Source organism: Lygodium microphyllum, chromosome 7 (genome assembly GCF_053477565.2).
Source record: "Lygodium microphyllum isolate KBCC chromosome 7, Lygodium_microphyllum_v1.1.10, whole genome shotgun sequence".
Classification (NCBI taxonomy): domain Eukaryota; kingdom Viridiplantae; phylum Streptophyta; class Polypodiopsida; order Schizaeales; family Lygodiaceae; genus Lygodium; species Lygodium microphyllum.
The window spans coordinates 50,272,385-50,297,654 of NC_141141.1; the positions used below are offsets into that span (position 1 = coordinate 50,272,385).

General features: G+C 40.7%; 1 protein-coding gene across 5 annotated transcripts in view; it reads left to right on the forward strand.

The window, feature by feature from the left end:
* LOC148033429 (pentatricopeptide repeat-containing protein At4g35850, mitochondrial-like) overlaps nt 1-25,270 on the forward strand; it is a 103,431-nt gene that overhangs the window by 77,583 nt on the left and 578 nt on the right. The window contains exons 8-14 of one of the 5 annotated variants that reach the window (XR_015691310.1): nt 18,425-18,501; nt 21,294-21,387; nt 23,336-23,401; nt 23,501-23,578; nt 23,686-23,787; nt 23,880-24,056; nt 24,410-24,727. Coding sequence is in view for 2 of the 5 variants with exons in the window: in XM_087681352.1 (XP_087537478.1) it covers nt 18,425-18,501; nt 21,294-21,387; nt 23,336-23,401; nt 23,501-23,578; nt 23,686-23,787; nt 23,880-23,987 (525 nt within the window). In the remaining 3 variants the exon portion in view is untranslated. Of the gene's footprint in view, nt 1-18,424; nt 18,502-21,293; nt 21,388-23,335; nt 23,402-23,500; nt 23,579-23,685; nt 23,788-23,879; nt 24,351-24,409; nt 24,728-25,270 lie in introns of those variants that run through there. The other 4 variants (XR_015691309.1, XR_015691308.1, XM_087681352.1 and 1 more) reach the window with 4 other exon arrangements.

Below are 25,270 nucleotides of genomic sequence, written 5' to 3' on the forward strand. Positions count from 1 at the left end.
GAAGCAGTTAAGCATTGAAGATAAATGATTTTACAAGAAAGAGATTGGGTGTGACTAAAATTTGACAAAGCTCATCTAAGTAGCTTTAACAAGTCTTCATTCCAAGTCACTAAGTTCACAACAAGAAATTATGGGCCATTTCAAGTCTCTAAAAAGATTAATGATGTTTGTTACATGTTACAACTTCGAGAGCTTTGAAGAATTCACAATGCTTTTCATATCTATGTCTTGAAGTCTTAATCATTGAAATGTGTAATAGAGGATCCATTTGAATTAGATGAACAAGAAGAGATACTTTATCCAGACCAAATAGTATTTCATATGATTAGGAAACGAAAAAAATATAAAATTTCTTTTGAAATTCAAAAACTGTTTTCATTTAGATTTTAAATAGATGTTAAAAGAGTATTTTAAAGACTATCCAAAAGTACTTGCAGCTTATAAAGAAGCTGTAGGATTAGAAACACTTCAAGCAACGCCTTGAGGACAATAAAAATTTCAAAAGGAAGGGATACAACAAACTTTTTGTACATCAATTGCTATCAAGATATATTGGTTCAATGATTCGAAATTAATTTGATGCTCATGTACTTTGAAAGACGATTTGTATTATTTAGGTGTTTCAAAATATGATTAAATATTCATCTTTCTATGTAAGGGTGGCCAATGGCCAGAACACCCTATAATTATACTTGGGTCGTCATTGACGAGATGCCCAAGAGAAATTAAGAGTTTAGTAGAGTGATTAAATTGACAAAAATTTGAGATGACTAAGACTTTTACACTCAAATAATCACATTGACTAGAAGCCCATATAATGAGTGGTTTTAGAAAGTAAAACTAGATGCTCATGATGGAAAAAACAAACCATGAATTGGTGAACCTATATAATGAAGCTCTCCAAAAGCTAAATTTGGTGACTCCTAAAATTTAGAAGGTTACTATTTTTGGACGTTGCTCAAGTGGAAATTTTATTCGTGTCAGAGGCTTCAAAATTTCTCAAGGAATAAATTTGTCCTCAGCAACCATCTCAAATTCTTAACCATTTGAGAGATTTTTTGAGTAGATGGTTTGGAAGCTTCTCTCTCTAGAAAAGCGACATGTGGCATCTAAAAGAGGACGTGTCATTTTGAAGAGACAAGTGTCTCTACACTTGTCATTTTCAGCAAACATTTGCCATTTGCAACCCCTACTTTTTACTTTTGAGCATCCAAGCCCTCACCTATATATTGGAGATCTCTCTCTTCATTTGAAATAAGCTCTCATGCTGAAATTTCAGCCACATGCTTTGTATTCTCTTATGTATCTCTCTTTCAAGAAACACTTTTTACTTAGTTTGATCTTATCCAAGTACTAAAGAAGAAAATCAGCTTGTTGCCCGAGTTTGTAGAAATTAGAGTTTCAAAACTCTAATTTTCAGAATTGCAGATGGTTTTAGCACTTGGTGCCCATGGTTTTGTTTCAATAAATTCTTGTAAAGGGGGAGAGATCAATTTCCCTCTCAACGTGGTGTTGACTCCTCTCTCTCTCTCTCTCTCTCTCTCGATTTTCTTGGTGATAATTAATGGAGTTGGTTAAGTTCAAAGTATTGTCATTCTCACGTTCTCCCCATACTTGCAAAACTTGATGGTCAATGAGTGTTTACTTGTGTGCTACTACGAGCTTTGATGGTGATTGGGATTGATGCTAGATGGAGGATTAGTGTGCAAAAGTTATGAGTGCTCGATAGTTGTGATGCCTTGGAGGGTAGCACTATTTGTGTGTAGTGTGTTGAGCCACCAAAATTAAGGCATCGGTGAACTCAAAGAGAACTCATGAGGAGTTAGTGAAATTCGTAATAAAAGGCACAAGAAGAAAGTACAATACCACAAGGGTAGCCAACTCTCAATGATGACCAGCCACAATGCCTCTAGTCTCCCTCTCTCCAAGGATGTAGATGATGCTATCATGATGGTGCAAGAGTAAAGAGCAATATATATGGCCTATGGTGGAAGATGTGAGAGGATCAAATCAGCCAATGTGAATAGCTGCTCAATGGTCTAAATGTGGCACTTACTAAAGGCCATGAAATGCACATGAATGCAATGCCTAATACCCTTGATATGCATAAAAATTGTTAGAAGTGGGTGCAATGATGAAAGGTGTGAGCACTAGCACCAGCTCCCTCTCTCCAATAAATCTTGCTTTGGAAGTTTGCAAGTGATAAATAAATGGAGGAGGAGAGAGCCAAGCAATACATAGGCCATTAGCATGAAAAAGTCGACTAGTGTAAGTTGGAGGAGGATGAGGATGACTTGTTGAAAGAGTTGATATCCCGCTCCTTCTTCTTCTTCTTCTTCTTCCTTGATGCTGCTAACTTCTTACAATCCTTGTGCAAATGCCCCTTCTTGCTACCGTTACAGCATTGGGCCTTCGCCTTCTTCTTCCTGTCACCCCTCTTTGAAGCTATAAATGCCTCATCGTGTGCAATAGCCTCTGAAATCACGTACCATAATAGTTTCTGCACAAACCATGCTTTCATAATAGCACTCCTAATTAGGTAGGCAAGGCCATGAAGTTTGTGATCAGTTGAGCAGTAGGGAGGTGCTATTCGGAGAGGATAGGATGAGAAGATAAAGCAAAGAAGACAGATAGAGTGCAGCCAAAAATAGGGCAGACTGCACAAATCATGAGTTTACACGAAGTGCAAAGAGAAGCTGATCAGAAAATGACTACTGAAATGGGGAAAGGCTGATCAAATGCAGCCAACAGAGCCTGAAAAATCAGTTGTCCAGCCCCAAGCTAGGAACAAAACTGAAAATGCAGATGCTGGACAGCAAAACATAGTCACTAGAAGCGTTAGATGCAGGCTGTACAGCAATAAAATAAAGTACAAAATCAGAATGATGGCAGCTGAGGCTGGAAACAGGCCATTTTGCACCAGAATCAGGTCACTTGGACAGCAGCAGTCAAGGAAGATCAGAATCAGCAGTTGGCAAACCTGCAACAACAATGAATAATGCTCCAAGACCTAACATAGACGTTTGATACCATGTTAGAAGTGGGTGCAACGATAGAAGCATAGAAGACATGTAATAGATTGCACAACGCAAGAGAAATGAAAGGGAGATTTCAAGAGAAGAGAAATAGAAGAACATTGTAGAGGAGAACCCAGAGATATGCTTAGGGAATGGAATCCATATACCAAGTTATGAGACATATGTGTACAACAGTGAGTCATTGGTTGTGTGAGCATTGGCACCGGCTTCCTCTCTCCAACAAAACTTGCTCTGGAAGTCTACAAGTGATGAATGAATGGAGGAGGAGAGAGCTAGGCAATAAATAGGGCATTAGGCTAAAAAATCGGGCCAGCATAAATAATAATAATAATAATAATAATAATAATAATAACTAGTTGGTCAGCTGAAAAGCTCATAAATAGCTGCCAAAAAAGAAATGCACCGCCCAGCCCACAATACAAGCACAGACTGTTCCATATCATCAGCAGCCTTGGTGGATTGCCGCTTGCTGCCTGATCATTGACATCATCTGCTATTGCTTTTTGATTAGACCAACCTGTGTTGTTTTCATTGCCATAGTAGACAGCCCACCATCAGCTAGTGAACCTTGCATTTTGTTGCTTGTAGTCGTCCTTCAACATTTTGGTGTGAATGTATATAGCCTGTAGTGGAGTGGGGATTTGAAAGGATCAGATCGGCTAGTGCAAATAGCTGTCCAATGGTCTAAATGTGGTGATACTAAAGTCCTTGAAGTGCATACCCATGGTACGCATAAAACAATAGGAGAAGGCTGCTGCCAGCTTGCAGAGTTGATCGCCTCCCTCATCAGGACATTTGTGGCATCACCTAGTCTTTGGAGGCCATCACCAAGCTTGGAGGATGTCCATTGAGTTGTTTTTGCTGCTGTTCAGCCAGCTGCCAATGTCACCAGCCATGTGAAGCTGCTGCCCAGCTTGCTGCCTTCATCACCATCCATGAGATGTCATCTAGCTCTTGCCTCATCATCGATATCATCTGCTGCTGCGTTTTGATCAAGTGGAGTGTGTGTTTTCATTCATTGTTTGGTGGACAGCCTGCTAAGGCCTCCATCATCTTCACCCTTTGCTGCTTGTGGAGCTGCCATCAGGCAACAATCTTGTGTTGCTTCATGGAGTCATCACTTGACATCCCACGGCTTGGAGGACTGCATTTTGCTCCCTTCTTTGCTGTCCATGACATCATCATTGGAGGACTGTTACTGCGTCTTAGGATCCATTGATGGATTGTTGTTGGTGCATTGAGGCTCCATCACGAGCATGACACAACCTTGGAGCTGTTCGGTTGGGATAAAGGTCCGTTTGACCTCCATGTAAAGTACACGCACATTATTTAGCTATACATGTGAATGCAGCCTTACATGCCCTAAGTATAAATACATTTTATTCTTTGCGTACCAACACATCGTTGGTATACTCAAATCTAATCGTACTTCTCTCCCTCTCTAACTTTCTCCAGCCGTCACTCTCACTCCTCAAATTGTTGCATCCAGTTGAGCTTCAACAATTGGTATTAGAGCATAAGGTTCTATGCACGCTTCCCAATGCTTCCCCAGACAATGGACGTCAGTAGGCAAATAGTCCAGGTGGCAGGTCCAGCATGACACAGGTCTAACGTGACGGACTTCAAATGTGCGACGTGACCAAGACAGTTCGGGCGCTGTACGTGACGACAGGGGACTAGACGTGCAGGCGACAAGGCAGCGTGACGTGACCATCCAGTCGAGCGTAGGTGAACGAAGTGGGCAGCTGACGGGCGCGTAATAGTTGACGGGCACCACGTGACAGAACGGTGCCAGTCCTGTCACACGACCTATCTGATGGGTCAACAGACTTGTCATTCCGTTTTTTTAATAAAAAAAATCTTTATTTTCTTTTCAAATCTCTTTGGAAATTCCTTCTCTTAATAGGGGTTCGTGCATTGGAGACATAGATCTCAGATTTGTACAAATTTGAACCTAGAAATTTGGCGCTTTTCTCAGATTTAATCTCATCCAAGCATGGCAGTGACATTCATGTCAGAAATTGCAGACATTGTGTGTGGTGATCTCAATTAAATAGGAGATTTTGCCAAATTTGTTAGAATTTTACTATTTGAGTAAAATTTCATGACATTGGATTCCAGAAATTTGTGGCTTTTCATGTATCGGTATTATTTTGCTTAATTGGGTCAGATTGCTTGACATTTATGCACTTTTGGACTTGAAATTTTGAAGGTTGGTTATAGAATTTGGTAAATTTTTGCATTTTTTACCCGTGTGGTAGCTGATTCATGTACAAACAACAGAGATGAAAGTTGAGAAGGATCGAAGCTTGCACGCGAGAGCTATAGCAAAAGAGCAAGAGCAAGAAAGAGAGAGACAAAAAATGGGAACTCCAACAACCACAATGTGTGGCTGGATCTTCCTTTATTCAAACTGTCACTAAAAGAATAAAGAATAAGTGACTGTGATGGACGCTCGCCACTTGCAGTGTGCAGTGGTGGGTACTGTCGGTGTAGTAATACATGGGCGGCTAGGCGGGGGCGTCTTTACCCCCAACAACCTCCCACTTAAAGGCGAATCCACCCCAGTGAGAGAGAAAAAAGAAAAGACAGTACAACATGTATACATGTACAACAGGATGAGGAAAAATACGTCATCTTATTCAATGCCCATCAATCTCCTGAGGAAGGCAAAGTGCTTGGTAGTGAGACTTTTCGTGAGTAAGTCTGCAGGATTCAGCTCATTCGGAATCTTGACAAGGCCAACAGATTTGTCATCAATGACCTCGCGAATGAAGTGATACCTCACCTCAATGTGTTTCGTCTTCGCATGGAAGACCGGATTCTTGGCCGACTGAATGGTACTCATAGAATCCGAATGCAGTGTAGGCATAACATCTGTCATACCAAGGTCTGCAATCAAACGGCCTAACCGGATAGCCTCTTTGCAAGCCTTTGTGGCTGCAATATACTCGGCCTCTGTAGTAGAAAGGGCCGTATGCTTCTGCGCTGTGGACATCCAAGAGATAGCCCTTTCAGCACATGTGAACACATAGCCAGAACTGGACTTTCTACTATTTGCATGTCTTGCATAATCAGAGTTAGTATACCCCACAACTCCTGTATCCTGGTTGCCATAACAAAGACACATATCTGCTGTGCCCTTCAGGTACCTCATGATACCCTTCATGGCATCCCAATGTTTCTTGCCAGGTGTAGCCATATAATGTGCCATAACTCCAACTGTAAAAGCTATATCTAGACGGATGGCTATCATGGCATACATAAGACTGCCCACGCGGCTGATGCATAGGGAATCTTGGCCATCTCGGCCCTCTGCTCATCTGTCTGCGGACAATCGGCCTGTGAAACCTTCACATGAGAAGGTAATGGACAACCAATAGGCTTAATATCTTGTATGCGGTAGCGCTCAAGGATTTTATGTACGTACTCCCTCTATGATAGATAGAGGAGTCCTTGAGATCTATTGTGCATGATGCGCATACCAAGTATATGAGAGGCCTGTCCCAGATCTTTCATCTCAAAGCTCTTCTTGAGCTGAGCCTTAAGAGTATCGAGCTTCTTATAAGCTATCCCTGCTAAAAGCATGTCATCCACATAGAGTACCAAAATCAGTAAAGAACCGTCACGGGCTTTCTTCATGTACAAGTACAGATCCATAGCGTTGCACTGCATGAATGCATTAAACTTATGGTATCATTCCCTAGGTGCTTGCTTTAAGCCATATAGACTCTTCTTTAGCTTGCACATTAGGTGTTCCCTGCTAGGGTTTGCAAAGCCCTTAGGCTGCTCCATGTAAATCTCATCATGCAAGTCTCCATGTAAAAAAGCTATCTTGACATCCATCTGGTACAAGTTCAGGTCAAGCTGTGCAACCAAGGCCAAGACTAAGCGTAGGGTGGTCATCTTAACCACAGGAGAAAAGACTTTATCAAAGTCAACACCATGCTTCTGCTTAAAACCCTTAGCAATCAATCTAGCCTTGTATGCCGGCTTGGGGTGTCCAGGGGTACTTTTCAGCTTGTACACCCACTTGCATAGCAAAGCCTTCTTACATTGAGACAAGGAAACCAAATTCCAAGTTTTATTCTTATGTAATGAGTCAAGCTCAGACTGCATAGTCCTCTCGTATGAGTGACAATCACCCCTGCGTATAGCCTCATCATAATTAAGAGGCTCTCCTGTATCTGTAACTAGTATATAATCCATAAAGGGCGCAAAACGGTTAGGAGGTCGTCTATCTCTAGTAGAACGCCTCAACCTAGGCTCTGCTGTTTGACCGACATCCTGTCTAACATCAGCATGTCTAACATCTAGGGCATGAGCATTAGGTGATGCTGCACGTTGTCTAGCTGGCCGTGAAGCGGGCTGAACGAGAGCAGGTGGCTCCTCTTGAAAGATAACTCTGCGTACCTCAACCACTTTCTCAGGTTGCATATGCATTTTGTCATCATGAAAGATGATATCATGGCTGCGGATCACTTTTTGCACCTGTGGATTCCATAGACGGTAACCCATCTCTCCTGCATCTCCATAGCCAATGAAAATGCATTTGACACTTTTAGGATCCAGTTTATTGCATTTGTCCTTGGGCACATGGCAGAATGCCTCATATCCAAAGACACACAAATGATCATAAGAGGGGGGACTTGCTTGCCCATAACTCCTCTGCAACGTGAAAGTCAATGCCACTGCTAGGCGACCTGTTAATTAGATGCACTGCAAGATGACATCATGGCTGCGGATCACTTTTTGCGCCTGCGGATCCCATAGACGGTAACCCATCTCTCCTGCATCTCCATAGCCAATGAAAATGCATTTGACACTTTTAGAATCCAGCTTATTGCATTTGTCCTTGGGCACATGGCAGAATGCCTTACATCCAAAGACACGTAAATGATCATAAGAGGGGGGACTTGCTTGCCCATAACTCCTCTGCAACTTGAAAGTCAATGCCACTGCAAGGCGACCTGTTAATGAGATGCACTGCAATAGTAACTGCCTTAGCCCAAAAGTACTGCGGTAAGCTAGCTTGGCTATGCATGATACGGACCCTTTCCTGAATGGTTCTATTCATGCGTTCAGCCATACCATTCTGGGGTGGGGTGTAAGTGGTGGTCAACTGACGCTTATTACCCCACTCATCACAAAACTGCTCAAAAGTACATGATACATACTTACCTCCATTATCTGATCTTAGGCATTTTAGCCTTTTCCCAGAGTGGTTTTTTGCCAATGCAAGCCAACGTTGAAATGTGTCTAAGACATCGGATTTTCTCTTTATGGGATAAGCCCAAACCTTACGTGAGTAATCATCTATAAAAATAACAAAGTACTTTGCCCCACCAAGTGATTGAGAGGGCATGGACCCACATATATCTGAGTACATAAGAGCCAAGGGCTCACCCATGTGTTTCTTACGAGACTTTTTATGCGTATTTCTAGTCTACCTGCCATACAAACAATGATCACAAGAATCAAAATGCGAAGAGTTAAAAGGCATAAGATATTGCAAAGCACGGAGCATTTTCATTCCTTTAAGAGATATATGTCCCAAACGAGCATGCCAAAGGGATACATGGGAAATAGAACCCACAGACAAAACATGATCCAATGTAGCTCCAGATACAAGTAAGGGATAGAGGTTGTCAGACTTGGCACCTCTTGCAAGTACAAGCCCGCTACGAGTAATCTTCGATACAAAGTTTCCAAAAGACAAAATATCCTGCATCATCAAGTTGTCCAGCTGACATAAGGCTGCGTGTCAACGTAGGTACATGGCGTACATGATGTAAAACAAAAGAGCTCCTAGAAGGAAATTACAACCTAACATCTCCAATGCCCACAATGTCTAGAGACCTATCATCACCAAGACGCTTAGAACCAGACATGGTATGATAGGTATGAAACCAATCTCGATAGGGTGTCACATGAAAGAACGCGCCCGAATCCAAGAGCCAGCATTGCGCATATATAGAATGTATCTCAGAAGTCTGTAAGGCATCGTATGAAGAAGCTGCAAGTATGTAATCATCATCTGAATTAGTGGCGTGCATGACATTAACCTCTTCTATCTTCACATTGGACTTTGTAGGTACAATACTGTGCTCAGAAGACTTTTTCTACACTTTTTCTTTTCCATTTTTCTTGTGCTTATCATCGCGTATTTTATGGCACTGCAGTCTAATATGTCATGCTTTCCCACAATAATGATAGGTAAGATTAATTTTCCGTCCACGGGACTTACTGCAACCACGTGACTTAGACTTGGACTTCTGAGAGTCCCTGCCCTTATGATCATTATCATACCTTCCATATCCGCCACCTCTAACGGTCAATGCATGTGAAGAGCAGGAAGCATCATTGTTTCTCCTATTGATTTCCTTAGTCAATAAAGCACTCTCAGCGTCTTTGATTTTCAGCCCATCAAGCTTGTTCGTGCATATGGCAGTACGGAAGACATCCCATGATTCAGGGAAGGTGCCAAGCAGAAACAACGGGTGCAAGTTGTCTTTGAACTCAATACCTTGTGACAACAGACTCTTCATGATAGCATGAAACTCACTAAAATGAGATGAAAGAGAGGTCCCCTCCTCCATGCGAAGGTCCATTAACTGCTTCAGCCAGTACATCTGTGACACAGGACTCTGCTGCGCATAGAGCTCCTGAATCTTCTTCCATAAATCCCATGCACTCTGATTCTCATCTTCAACAACATTATGATGGACTCTTTTGAGATTAACAAAATAATGGTAGACTTGCATAGCTCAGCAACTTCCATCCAAACATCATCATCCATATCCTTAGGTTTGACACCCTTGAATTGCAAGGGTTTAACCTGCAATTTCTTCACCAAAACTTTCCATATTTGGGACTTCCAATATCCATAGTTGGTACCATCCAACTTGGCAATGTTAAAGAGAGCTGTGTCTTTCAGACGACCAGTCATACTGTCCCAAAACAATGCAAAAAGGCAAAATTGCAGGTTCTTGTAATCAGCAGAAAATGCACTAAAACCACTGCTAAAACTGGTTGAAAGAGTGGATTTTACCAAGAGAAGCACATGTCCACCAAATATAACCAAGGTAACATCAAATAGTAAGCATTATCCTCAGAGAAGTGCTCAAAATCTGTAGATTTCAGCTTGCTGTAATAAATGACAAATTTCAGCAAATAGGAGGTAACTATGCAAGAAGCGGATCCCAAGTCAATCATATACTGCCAAGATTATAACCAGCATCATGCGGGCATAACATAGGCATATGACAGTCGATAAGCATGAATCCAACACCCAAATATGTCATAAAATATCTGCCAGTGAGTAGGCACACTCCCCAGTTAACAGAGAAAAATTTTCTTGCCATTGCGAAGACTCAACACAAGTAGGTGTCAACTCACAAGGAAAGGGACCCAAGTCAAAGAGTCAGCTTATAAGCATTGGAAGGAACCAAGACATATAAACCATGCATCATCCCAAAGGGTAAGAAATCCCAAATAGTCTCAAAAGCTCAAATAGCATAGACTGCCTGCTCAATGTCTGTCAAGCATCCAAAGACGCTCCCACTGGCACAAAGGCCGTAAATATCAAGCAACAAAGCTCAAACAAAGCATGTACAAGAACAGTGACAAGTGCCCAAGATCAAGCATCAATGAGACATCCCGGACATGGAAGCGGTGTGACATCTATATGTAGCATCCAAAGACATGAATTATATTTCAAAATAAACTCCGGCAAGCCAATAAATCTCCAAAATATGCTCCAGACAATCGAATGTCAAGCCGAAGTAAAGCTTCAATAGCATCCAAGCTCAAACAATGTAACTGACATAGGTAGGTGACATGAGCATAAGTGCATGTCCAAAGCGGTCAAGCATAGACCGATAAGCGCCAAGATACTTCCGAGATAAATATCCAAATGCTATGGAAAGTGGAGCTCAAGCTCAACAAATGATTAAGAAGCAATGTCGAACTCTTTTCCAATCCTTGATGGTCAATACATCAATGTACATCTTCAAGACATAACCTGAATAGCATAGGCATAAGCATACATGAGTAGAATAGCTTCCGCCCAACTGTTTACAACGGACATTCACTGCTCTAGGCTGAGTATTTCAGGTCTCAAATCAGTACCAAAATGATGGCAATCCATTAACATAGCATCTCCATATATGTAGATATCATCCGGCATTAATATTCATCAAGTGATCAATCTTGGGAAGCATAGAATTTAAGAGATAAGCATTGCCCTGTTTTGGCCAGATTTTGGATTGTTCAAAACAGTCAATGGCTGAGCTAAATCAGCTCCAAATGCATCTCACATAAGAGACATAACATTCACAAGTGATCCGATATCAATAGACATCAGTAGAAGCATCACATAAGGCATAGACATACAAATACATGCTGTCTCAGGCCTGAAATCTGTTGCAGAATTTTTTCTCATTGGAGTTTGGCAAATCCGACATCACTATTGCGTCCGTAGCGTGTCAAAAACCCAACTTAGACTTTTACCTTGCCTAAATCAGGTTCTGAATGCTCGAGATATGACAAAAAGAGTGATTTTTGAGCCATTTTTGCAAACATGTGCAAATAAAACGTGAGCATGCTGCTGTACTTGAAGGGCCAAATCAGGGTGTGTAGGGGATAAGCAAGAGCCCAATGAAGGTCTACAATAGGCCTAGACAAGCCTAAGACAAGTCCAAGCAAGAGGTGAAGAGAACAAATTTCAATGATGGAAGCTATGGCTGCCTCTTCATGAAACCTTGTTATTCATGTCAAAGAATTGTTAAGAACTGAGTGAGAAGCAAGCTCTCATACCTCGTGTAGATGCCGGGGAAGGTCGGGAAGCGCTCGCGAAGGACGTGCTCTGATACCAATTGAAAGATGAGAAGGACCGAAGCTTGCACGTGAGAGCTATGGCGGGAGAGTAAGAGCCAGAAAGAGAGAGACAAGAAACGAGAACTCCAACAACCACAATGTGTGGACGGGCCTTCCTTTATTCAAACTGTCACTAAAAGAATAAAGAATAAGTGACTATGACGGCTGCCTGCCACTTGCAATGTGCAATGGCGGGTACTGTCAGTGTAGTAATACATGGGTGGCTAGGCGGAGATGCCTTTATCCCCAACAAAAGATCTGTTTCTGGTTGAGGAAAAACAACAGTGTGTTTGCTGGTTCAGCTTGTGCTTTTGCATTTTAGGAGCATTTACTCTAGTGTTTGTGATAAAATTGTTGCAACTTCTTCCAGCTCAAACATCAAGAGTTTGATGGAAATCAAACGGTTTGATGATCATGGCTTTGACCTTTGGAAAGACCGTATGTAGGGCACATTGTTGCTAAAGGATTGTGAGGATGCTTTGCAGGAAGATAAACCTGCTGTAATGTCTGATGCAAATTGGGGGTGAGAGTCAACAAAAGAGCTTTGGCTTACATTAAGATGGGTGTCACTGATGACATCTTGACAGACATCAAGGGTTTAGATATAGGTTATGCAATATGGGAGAAGCTGAAAACTACCTATGAGATCACCACACCTATTAATCAAGTGCATTTAATTCGTAAGTTGGTGAATATGCATCTGGATGAGTCAAAGCTTGCAGCTGAGTACTTGAGTGCATTTACAGGCATTTTAAATCAGCTCAAGGATGCAAATTTGGACTTTGATGATAAGTTGAGGGTGATCTTTTTGATCATGACACTACCTGATTCTTGGTAAACCTTGGTGGTTTCTCTCAACAATAACCCCAATCTCTCGTATGATGGGGTGAGGGATTCAATCTTGAATGAAGAAATTAGACGTATGTCTAGTGGAGAAGGCAACAACTCAGCTTATAATGTAAAAGATAGGGTTGAAAAGAAAAATGCAAATGCAAGACAGAGAAACAGGAGCAAAAGCAAAGGAAAGGAAAAGAGTGACATTACTTGCTATCACTATGGTCGGAAGGGCCATAAGAAACCTGATTGCAGGTATTACAAGAAGGAACAAGAGAAAGAAGAATGCGGGAGACAAAAAGGAGGAGGATAAGATAGATGCATCTGAGGCAGCCAAAGGCAAGGAAAAGGCCAATGTGGCCTCTAGTGTGGTCATAGAAGAGCTTTCAGATATAGAGGCTGATGTATTATGTGCAGTTGATTATGATGCCCCTTGTATGTCACATGCAGGATATGTAGATTACGAAGGCTAATGTGATTGATGCACTTTTGTCAATTGATGATGGCGTCACTCAGACTTGGATTGTAGACTTTGGTGCCTCTTTTCATGTAACTCCTTGCTTGGAGTGTTTTGCTATGTTCAATGCAAACAGTTATGGAAAGGTGTATCTTGGAAATAACCATGCTTGCAGCATTGATGGAATTGGCAATGTACACTTGTCTTCAGACAATGGGTAAGAGCTTGTGTTGAAAGATGTCAGATATGTGCTTGGCATTAAAAAGAGTTTACTATTTGTTGGTCAGCTTGACTTACATGGTTACACTACACTGTTTGGTGGTGGATTGTGGAAAGTGAAAAAGGGTTCCATGCTGATTGCAAAAGGAACCAAGAAGGGCACTTTGTATTGTTTGCACTATAAAGCTTTGAATGGCAAGTTTTCTTGCAATTGCTGAAATTGGCAGTCACTTGGAGTTATGGCATAAGAGATTAGACCATATGAGCTAGAAAGGACTTGATGTCCTTACCTCTCTAAAAAGGGTTGATGAAAAAGGCTCTAAACTTTACTTTTGTAATGAGTGTCAGTTTGGAACGCAAATAAAAAATTCCTTTTACTTTGGTGTCTCTCATAAGTCTAATGTCTTGGACTTAGTACATTCTGATGTATGTAGTATGCCCGTGAAATCGTTGGGCGGTGCTACATATTTTGTCTCCTTTATTGATGACTATTCTAAAAAGATTTGGGTATACTTGCTGAAAAAGAAAAGTGAGTGTTTGCTGTTTTTAAAACTTTTCATGCATTTGTGACCACTCGGACATGTAGAAAGCTGAAATGCTTGAGAATTGATAATGGGGGTGAGCTCACATCTACTGAATTTAAGTCATTTTGTGACTTGTATGGTATTAAGAGGGAGCTTACAGCTCCTTACAGTCCTTCTTCAAATGGGATGGTTGAAAGATATGATAGGACTTTATGTGAAAGAGTGTAGTGCATGCTGTCCACTGCTAATTTCTCTCATGAACTTTGGGGAGAGGCACTCAAAACCGTGGTTCACATTTGCAATCGCTCTCCAAACATATCCTTAAATAATGGCATCCCTGAGGAGGTTTGGTTTGGCAAATTGGCCTCATATGACCATTTACGTATATTTGGCTGTGATGCTTTTGTGCATGTTCGAGATGAGCTAAGGAACAAACTTGTCCCAAAATCCACCAAAGGCATCTTTGTGGGCTATGGTGATGAGATTGAATTTGGCTACAGAGTGTGGTTATCTCGGTCCTAGAAAATTATTCGCAGCCATAATGTTGTGTTTAATGAGGCAAAATTGCTGAAAGGTACTTTAGCCTCAAATGAAGATATGAAAAATGTCAAATTTCAGAGTTTGCAGCCACCTATTACTTTAGAAAATGAGCCTCATGGTGCTGTACCACAAGTTGAAATTGATGATCGACCGATTATTTTTGAGCCAGATGATGATGGATAGCAAATAGGAGCACAAGGAGATCATGGACAACAAGATAGACTTGCTGATTATGAAAATACAGGTGCTGTAAATGAAAATGAAGGTGCTGTGCAACATGAATAGCATGCTGAAAATGACTTATAGTAACCAATAAATGTTGAAAATAACATATCTCTAGATGTAGACCCAATTCTTGAAAATGTTGATCATTGGGTACGTAGGCCTACATGCGTAAGAAGGCAACCATATAGGTTTGACCCCTCGTTGCATTATGTAATGCTTACAGATGAGAGTGAGCTTTTACATACAAAGAGGCCAAGTCATGCGAATTCAACAATAAGTGGGAGCTAGCCATGCAGGAAGAGATTAAATCTCTATATGCAAATGATACTTGGGATCTTGTGTCATTGCCAAAAGGAAGGAAGCCTTTTCCAAACAAATGGGTGTACAAAGTAAAGACAGTTGATGGAAAACCTAAGTACAAGGCAAGACTGGTTGCCAAAGGATATGCACAAAAGGAAGGGATTGATTTCCAAGAGGTCTTCTCACCTATTGTGAAGATGACCACTCCACATGTGCTTTTTGCTCTCACTATTGTATTGGACTTAGAGCTGTACCAAATGGACGTAAAAACAGCTTCTTGCATGGTGACGTTGATGAGGAAATTTACATGAAACAGCCCGAGGGCTTTGTAGTTCCTGGAAAAGAATAGAGGGTGTGTAAACTAAAACGCAGCCTGTATGGGCTGAAGCAAGCACCACGGAAGTGGTACAAAAAGTTTGACACTTTTATACTATCTCATCGGTTTACACGCAGCCATGGAGATCATTGCTTGTACATGAAAAAAAATACAAATGGCAGACCCATCATGCTTGTTTTGTATGTGGATGATATGTTGCTAGTTGGGAAAGAAAGACTAGTTTGGATGCTCTAAAAAATCAGCTGAAATCAGCCTTCTCCATGAAAGATCTGGGGAATGTAGAGTATATTTTGGGCATGAGGATTCATAGAGATAGAATGCAGAAATTGTTGTTCTATCCTTAAAAAAAGTACATTAAAAAGGTATTGGATAGATTTAACATGACTAAAGCTAAGCCTTTTTGGATATCCTTATCTCCTTATCTTAAGCTTAGTAAGCTAACAGCCCAAAAGATGACGTAGAAGCAAATGCTATGAAGGGAGTCCCTTATGCATTAGCTTGTGGGTCTCTTATGTATGCTATGGTTGCTACTTGTTCAGACATTGCTCATGCAGTGGGAGTTGTTAGCAGGTTTATGTCAAATCCTAGCAAAACACATTGGGAGGCTGTCAAGTGTATTCTTCAATATCTAAAGGGTACACAAAGAAAGTGTATTTGCTATGGGTAGGGTGTACCTAGTTTGCAGGGGGGTTGTGATGCAGACATGGTAGGTGACTTGGACACTCGTAGGTCCACTAGCGGGTATGTCTTCACAGTTGCTCGTTGGGCTGTTTCTTGGTGTTCTAGGTTGCAAAACATTGTCGCATTGAGTACTACAGAAGCTGAATACATATCAGCTACACTGAAGCTTCTAAGGAAGCTATATGGTTGAGCAGACTTGCGCAGGATCTCGGCTTGTCTATGGGTACTGTAGTTTTGGGATGTGATAGCCAAAGTGCTGTGTATCTAGCTAAGAATGCCATGTATCATTCACACACAAAGCATATAGATGTGCGATATCACTTTATCGGACAGATTTTGGAAGATGGTCTAATCACATTGACCAAGATCAAAACACAGGACAATCTTGCAGATGTTCTCACTAAAAGTCTAAGCAAAGCTTAGCATGAGCATTGCATACGGCTAGTGGGAGTTGGTTAGAGGTTCACTTCGGACCTTTAAGTGGGAGGTTGTTGGGATAAAGGCCCGTTTGACCTCCGTTTAAAGTACACGCACATTATTTAGCTGTACATGTGAATGCATCCTTACGTGCTCTAACTATAAATACATTTTATTCTTTGTGTACCAACACATTGTTGGTACACTCAAATCTAATCGTACTTCTCTCTCCCTCTCTAACTCTCTCCAGCCGTCACTCTCACTTGAACTGCTCCATTCGGCCGAGCTTCAACATGTTCTGGGCATCTTTGACATCGCTACATCTCTGCCCTAGTCCTTGAAACATGGAGTTGAGGTCCCCATTGTGCCATTTATATTCTCATACATCATTTTTGTTGAGCATCTAGGAGATCCTGTTCATTGTGTTGTCGCATGTTCTACATTTCTTTGTGTTTGCCGTAGTATGTCTTTACATAGTTTTAGAAGTTGTCCATAGACACAGTTGTTTGATGCGACTTGGGGTCAATGTAGTGGGACTGGCTGACGGACATTGCCCATGCATACGACATATGGTACTCTAGGGGCTGTAGATTCCTTGTCATTTGATGCAATTTGTATCAATTGTATACTCTGCTAACGTTCATTAACTGTTTCCTACTTGGACATTTCCTACTTGGACATGTAGCCATATTAACTTAGGCCATCTCATAGTGGTTTGATGTACAAGGCCAGACCGCTTGGTGGCCTTTGGAGCATAGGTGGGAGGTGGGCATTTGAATAACCTTCAAGAATTCATTGCTTTCTTGATAGATATGAAGGAAGGCAAATAGAATGGAGAGCCCTCAATGCCAAGTTTGCATATTGGAATTGAGAATAAAGAGAGAGATTTATCAACTCGCATGCGTTGATTATTCTTCAAGATGACTAGCAAGTTTTGATAGCTGAAGCTAGGGCTCGTGATGTTTGAAATACAAGAATACTTGCCCTTTCTGATTTTGAGCTGCAAATAGAGATTGATAGAAAGTTGTCCGGATTTTAAGCAGATTTCAGAGCCTGGACAACAACTTTTTACGTGTTGCTTCTTTGCTCTAGCTTCTTCTAGAATACATACTGTGAAAATATGCTCTACACCAATGGGATCGTTGGGCTGTGTTCATTTCTATCTCAAGTCATTTGCAAGATAACCATGTAGGCATGAGTTTCAAAAATGGGAGTTTTTATATGTACGATAATGGCTTTATAAAACTATACAAACGACAAGAAACATGTTTCGTATGCAACATAATAAATGTATTAATCATAAGAAACACATTAACTAGCAATATGTAAATAAGACATAGATAGCCTTTAACTTTTAGACGAGGACTTAGAAAACTCTAAACACATTTGAACACGAATTAAGAAACATGTCTTAAAATCTGAGTCAAAAGAAACATGAGTAGGGTTCATGTCATAAGAGTTCCATATTCATCAATCATGACTAATCAATCAATCATGATTAATGAAGCTGCCTGTCGTCATACTATTTTACTTACATCCAAATGAAAAAGTAAGGACATTAAATAGCAAATCCTGACATGTTTTTGGAAAACTGTCAAACACACAACTCAAAATATCAGCTTAGTTATGTAAAAAAACGTTGTTTGCAAGACCGTGAACAAAAACAGGTTTCATAACATCAAATATTTTCTCTGTCCCCTACATTCGAGACACCTTTCATGCAACTATGATTCATAAAAGATGGTCTTTTGGTAGGGACAATATATGCACAGTCAACTCATTTGCATTTTTGCATTCTCAAGCATACTTGTTCCTTAGAACTATGAACCTTGTGAATATTGGCATTTATCTGTTCACAGTTTTAATCAATGGCACCATGATTTTCAATTTCTTAAAAGGATGACTTATTTACTTTTTTATAAAATCAATTTGTGCAAGAAGGGTACAAGAAGTGATAAACTTTGTAAATACACAGGCTTTAAGAACGGTCTTGGAGATGTTAAAGCAAGAAGGTTATCAAGCAGATATGTTTTGTGTGGCTCAAATTATCAGGTATGTTGTAATACTGTGTTTTTAATTACTGATCTAGTAATACGATTTATTTGCTGTCTGTAGTATGGTTTTCCTTCTCAAATTGCTTAATTTTACATTTGTCGGAGCTGAACCGTGTACTCAAGTTCAAGTGCCCAGGTTTTCCAGTTTGTTTCTTGGGTGACAATATAATCCAGGTCAAGGATCCCACCCACCTACTGGAATGTCTATTGTCTTCTTGCTCCACCTACAAGTATAACTAGATCAACACTCCTTCCGAAGTAGCACACTGCTAAAATATCAAGTTTTTAGGTTTCTCACTTTTCTCAAGAGACTATTGAATTGAAACCACACATCAAACAAGGCACTGGCTCTGTTAAGTGGTATTTGCTAATGCTTCTAAGTCAAAGTGTGGTCTTAAGCCTCATCTAAATTGTATTGTGTGGAAAATCGAAATGCTTATGGTTAGTGCCTTTTAGGTGTCCCGCAAAGTTAACATGCATCTTGTGAACTTCATGATTTATGAAAACTACTCTCTTCTGGAGATACATTGTCCATGATCAGTTCTATTCCTTGCTTATAATTCACGATGTGATACCAAGAAAATCTATATCTAATAGATTTCTGCATGTAGCACATCAATTACATTGCACACCATATTGTGGTGACTGAGATGATTGTCATTGACTTGAAAGAACCTTTCAACAGGTTAGTGTGAAATATAGCCATGTCAAAGTCCGTTGATAGAGCTATTTCACCCATCGTGGCAATTGCTTTTCCGGTGGCGTTATTACAGGTTGGTGAACTTTGTCCTCATAATTCGAAGACGATGCTTCCTCCTCCTTGAGAGTAGGGATAGCTCTTGGGATAGGTTCATAGTGGACTACTTCTTCGTTGGATGATAAAGTGGAAGAATTTATATTCTCCTCCTCCACTGTATGTGGCTGCCCCTTGAACACCACATCACGGCTCGCTATGATCTTCTTTGCCTCTTGGTCATACAATTTGTAAGCCTTTTGTTCATCACTATAACCCAAGAAGATATATTTTGTGCTTTTTGGATTTAACTTGTTTCTCTTATCCTTTGGCACATGTGCATAACATTCGCATCCAAAAGTTCTAAAATGTGAGACAGAGTCAATGAATAATCTTCCCCATTTTGCATGCAGATAGTTTCTTCGATTTGACTATTGATAGGTATTAGTGATGTGGCCTTCCTTTATGGTTTGTATGTTTAAAAAAAACAGTACACCTATTTTGTCTGGACAAGTGGCTATCTGCAGTCTTGCAGCACTATTGTTTATTGCATGTGTCCATGATATTCTTTCAGCTGCTATTACATGTGGCACACCATGGTTATTACCATTTGCAGACGGAGAGCTATTAAGGTCTCCACATAAAAATGCAGTTTGTTACATCCTTGATGAAGAGGTTGTGGTCCTTTCTTACCACTGCTGTTAGACTGTACCCAACCAGGTATCTGTTAAATTGTTTCAGGAATAGAGCAATGACTAGAGAGTAATTACCTACGCACACTAATCCTTCTGGAGTAAAGTCACGATAGTAGTTAACTGTGCACAGAGTCTTATTCTTGTGCATAAGGACACAACATGACTAGAGAGTAATTAACTGTGCACACTGAGTGTCATTGTTGTGCATAAGGACACAACATTTTGCTGATTTGCTATCTACAGTTGATATATTTAGGAGTGTTCTTTCCTCAGTATTTGCTTCTGCATGGTGCTATCCCCTCAAATTCCAGAAGTAGTTCATTAAAGTGTGGAGATATCTATGTCCTGATCCTTTGAGCGGATAGTGCATTTCAGGATAGTGGATAGTTCAAACATTGTACCTAGTGGAAGGAAATCCCGTGTATACCTACTAGCATTTTGAGACTACCTCTCTACATGCATATCAACCATCTGACAGCTGGGATCTGCATCGCATCAGGTTAGGTAAAAATGGACATGTAGGTCGCATTAGGTTAGGTAACAAAGGACATCTAGGTAACTGTTTGTCACAGTCAACATCCCCTACAATGTGTATGTCTTGCGTTCGGGCAGAAGTCCAACTGGAGTGCAGTTGTATTTCATAGAGCTAGATTTATGGTGCAACTGTTGCATTCATGATTCACATTACATGATGTTCTGTGTTTGCTTGCCACTACATGTAGGATTACAGCATAGATACTCATTTTCCACTTCTTTTTACTGTGGAGTTTGTGGGCTTGTGATGCCATTGACAGGTTAGAAGGTAGTGAAACGAGGAGTTACTGTCAGTCTGGTTTTGTCTCAAAAGCAGTATAGTTCAACAACTTTGTTGTGTCTCTGTTTGCAGTTGAGTGCTGTTAGCCTTTCATCTGCTGCATTGCTTTATTCCAAGTGCTTAATGCCAGATCACTCTATGTTACCAATTACCAAGCTGAAGTTGAAGGTGACCATGCCTGCAAGTTTCTTTGTTCTGCGAAATGCTTCATACCTTAGTTGCTGTGACCACTATTAAGAGAATTCGTATGACTAGTTTTTATTATGATCATCAGTATAAAATCCATCCCTTTGTTCTCTTAACACAAATACAATTTAGTGTAGCTGTTAAAGAGTCAGCATGATGCTTGTGTTGGAGTTGTTAGAATGATGCTTGTTCCTTATCTGCAGCATATGTATTGAGTTAGTAAGATGTATATACTGCATAGGGTAAATGTTCTAAAAGCTGTTCCGTTCGATGTTTTATCCTTCAGTTTGTGTAGGATGTGTTGGTAAGAAAAGGCACATTGTACTGAAGATCAATGCCTTGCATCTGGCATGTTGGAGCAGGTGCCATTTAGCGTGTCGGGAGTATGGTATTGCTTTGAGAGCTTTGAATGGCTATTTAAACTCAGGGAGACCGGCTCGAGCGGAATTGTTCTCTGTGAGGATTTCTCTTACTGTGACCCTTTGAAAGGTTCTCATAAGTGTCAGTTTACTTTTTTTTTCCCCACAAATTCAAATAATGTCTCTTTAGCTAGTGATTCTATGGACATGGTGTTTTGATGAATAGACATGCTCCTATAGTCGTCTTTTTTCTTTCTTTTGGGGTGGGAAAATATTGTTATGTTCATATACAGACATGCCAAGCAGTGAAATTAATAACTTCTTCTTAACTAGCATAACATACAAACACTACTACTTTGCTTATCATTTGCACATGTACAGTGAAATTCATGATTTATTTTTGAATGCGACATTCGAACATGACTAGTTATGGGTAATCATGTGTGAGCCTAGTTAAGAATAATAGGGAAACACGGCTAACTGCTGAGAAGGGTATATTGCCCTTTTGCTGAGCACATGCCTATTCATCTATCTATCTATCTATCAACTGATATATGGTATGTACTGCTATGGATAAAGCCAAAAAGAAAAGCGCTCACGACTCAAGCATGAGATTGTGGTAATAGTTTTCAGCATGTCTCTAATGATGTGTGCTAAACTGAGCCTTGCTAAGATTGTCATGTGGTAATGAAAAGTGATGGCTTAGACTTTTGGTGAGCAAGAAGGATCCATATAGCTCACTCCATCTATTACTTGCTTCATCATCATCATTGCTAGTGATCACTGCCGCTGCATTTTGGGAGGGAAGCTGTACATCGATAGATGTAATGCTCCTTTGTCACAAAGTTGGCACATGCAGTCCTTTGTCTCTATGCCTTCCCATTTGCATATCTCATTTCTTAAATGATGCATTGAGGTACGGATCCACCCAATAGCTGTATGTACCTCATGTAGCAGCTGAGTATCCATGTAGCTCAGTCGGGTGACAAAACTATCCTCGGAGAGCTGAAGGAAGTAGCACTGATAGTGTGTCATCCTTGTGCCGTGTGGGGAAAGGGGTCTAATCCATGTCCTCTTTGTATCTCGTCACAGCATGTCTGCTTTGGTCACATAGTTCAGCTCTAACCAGCTAAGCTCGAGTGCAGGGCAACATAAGCTGTAATTGTAGGGGGGTAATCTGTCAATTTGCGAACCGTGCAAACTCATCCACGTAGCCATCTGAGCATACCAGCAATGTCTGCCACCCTCTGCTGCTAACTGTCTAGATGAAGCTAATGCTAGTTGTAGGTATGTATTCTGAGGTAGCTCCCAATATCCATGTAAAAAAGTCACTGCCTGGAGCAGGGGGTCTCACGATTCCAGCCATCATCCATTCTCCGAAAGTCACCTGACTGTTGCATTTTCTGCTGTCCATACATCTGCGGCCTCTGTTTTCAGTCTAGCTGTTGCCAGGTTGCCAAGTCATCATTACTGCTGCGTTTTGCTGTTTACAGCAGTCACCTACATCCTACTGACCATTTCCAGCATGCTACCTACTGTCTGAGCTGTCCCAGTCCTGTTCAGCAACGATCCAGACTCTCCAGATATGTCATATAGTCACAGAAGACCCAATTGCAGTGTCCCAAGCTTGGAATAGTCAATGGATATGTGGCCTGCTACCATCAGATAAAAGGTAAGAGTTTGAGAGCTTCAGGCAAGGTTCTTGTCGATTTCCCCTGCATGAAAGGCTTCAATTCAGGCAGCAGGAAAGTTATTAATATTCTTTATACATGCCTTCTTTTCTGTCATTATCATGATCAGATACCTGCATATTGGAATTCACGATTGAAAGAGTAAATGGAATAATGATCTAGGAGACTAGGAGATGAATGTGTGTTTGTGTGCATGTGTGTGGGATCTCATGTGCTTACACCTTTGCATGGATCTGTAGCTACCAGCTTTTAAGTTGGTTGCTTAAGGTATTTGAAGCTGAAATGGAAATGTCTCCAGTTCAAATTGTGGCTACAGTTGTTATGCTGCTTGATATCTGTGATTCTGTTTTGAAGGTCTGCATTGTGGAAGCAATGAAGGGATATACTCAAGAAGGAATGGACACAGCAAAACAGATTTTGGTCGGTAGTATATTCAGTCTTTCATTTTGTGTTTCAGTCACAAGTTATATCCATATTCTAAGCCTATAATCTTCTAAGCTAGCTGCTTGTTTGATTCAGCAAGACATGCTAAGCAAAAATTTTCCTCTTACTAACAAAATGCACGGGGACCTTCTGGACTTCGCATCTCAAGAAATGGTAGCTGCTTTGTTTAAACTATCAGCACTAGCTTTTAGTGGTTATCTTGAACTGAAGGAGATATGTCTAAGTGTTATTGTGTCTCTTTGTTGGATGTGGCTCTGCAGAGAGGGGATTTCTCAATGGCTAACCTTTTATTTGATCTGATGGAGAAGCGCAATATTACATTACCTCTTAAAGTTATAGATTCATATTGGAGGGGCCTGAAGGTTAGGTTCTTTTTCATTTTCTTTTGGGAGGTATGTTCCTTTCATTTATATCTTCAAAGCTTAACAATATTTTCTCACTTAACATCTTTCAGAGGCGAGAGATTCCTGAGGGTGATCCACGCCTGAGTCGAGTGGAGAGTATTTTGAAAAGAAGAGGGCAAGCAGGATCTGGAACTCAGCAAAGACGATTGCAAGCCTAAGGCATGTCAATGTGTGTGCTTGTCTGAAAATAACTGCTAGGAGTTCGAAAGCACAGAGAACCAACCAAGGTTTGGGATATTACAGGCTTGCTCTTTAGGATATTAAAGAAAATCTTCATGCAAAGGAAGCTTGTTGTAGTTGTTTCCAAGTTTCCTTTGTCTTCAAAATTTTGTAAACAGTCTGTACAGAGCTGAATTGATTCTTATCCAATCTCTCCATTCATTTCAATAGTGTTTAGTTTGCATTTGTACTTTTGTAGCCATAGCAGAGCAGTTACTGCTACATTTTAAGGTGTTTCGAAGGGCTCATTCCATATTTTTCTGGGAATTCATAGAATGTGTCTACAGTCTCTTAATTGGTTCAGCGTGGGTGTGAAAATCTTTTGTGTATGTCTGTCATGAGTTTCTCGTTGTCTTGGCAGTGCCAAGAAGGCGAGGCTGACACTGGATGTAGTATATTGAATTCCAACTAGCTGTATAACCTAGAAGAATCCTCCATCTTAGAAAATTACTTCCACCCCAAATTACTTGTGTGTGTGTGTGTGTGTGTGTATGGCTGGCCGTTAACAAAAACTGCAATGGCTCCTACCAATATGTACTGGGCATAACTTAACTATGCCAGTTTGTCGCGGCATCTAATACAGGCATTTGGATCTTTGGGCCAAATCTTGCTTCAATATTCTGCGTCCTATGCCCATGCCTTCGTCAATGGACACCTTGAAGCTCTGGCGACTATAAAGCCTTGTTCACCAAGGCTAAAATGTTAAGGTTAAAAGTCCTGTGGCCTCAAAGAAAGAATCGATAAAGTTGATCAGCTGCTTTGTGTCAAAGAGAGAAGGAATACACTCGTAATTTCTGGTATGCTAGCCTCCTCTTGAAAGATAATGGCTTTCTATGTAGAATCATGGTTGTTGAGAGAGTAACTTGCAGAAAGGCAGTGTGTAAGGGAGTTTGCGGAGCCACTTCTGTTAGCCCAATCAGCTTTTAGGAATGCTCCACCTCTAAGATTGACGTTTGTGTAATTTGAGTTTGGTTAATTTGACGTAGCTTCTGAGCCTGTGATCCTTCTTTTGCATACAAGTTTAAGGCTTACGTAGCTTTTAGGAATAATGTGCCTCTATGGCTCTTTTCATGCCTTCAAGATGACTATAGAGTTGTCTTTTGTATTTGTGTAATTTGAGGCTGGAAGTAATATATTGCAAGCGGTAAACAGTGCTAGTTCAAATCCTAATTAGCTTTGCTATAGGTGTCTTGTTTTGAAGCAACTAATTCATATGTGATGA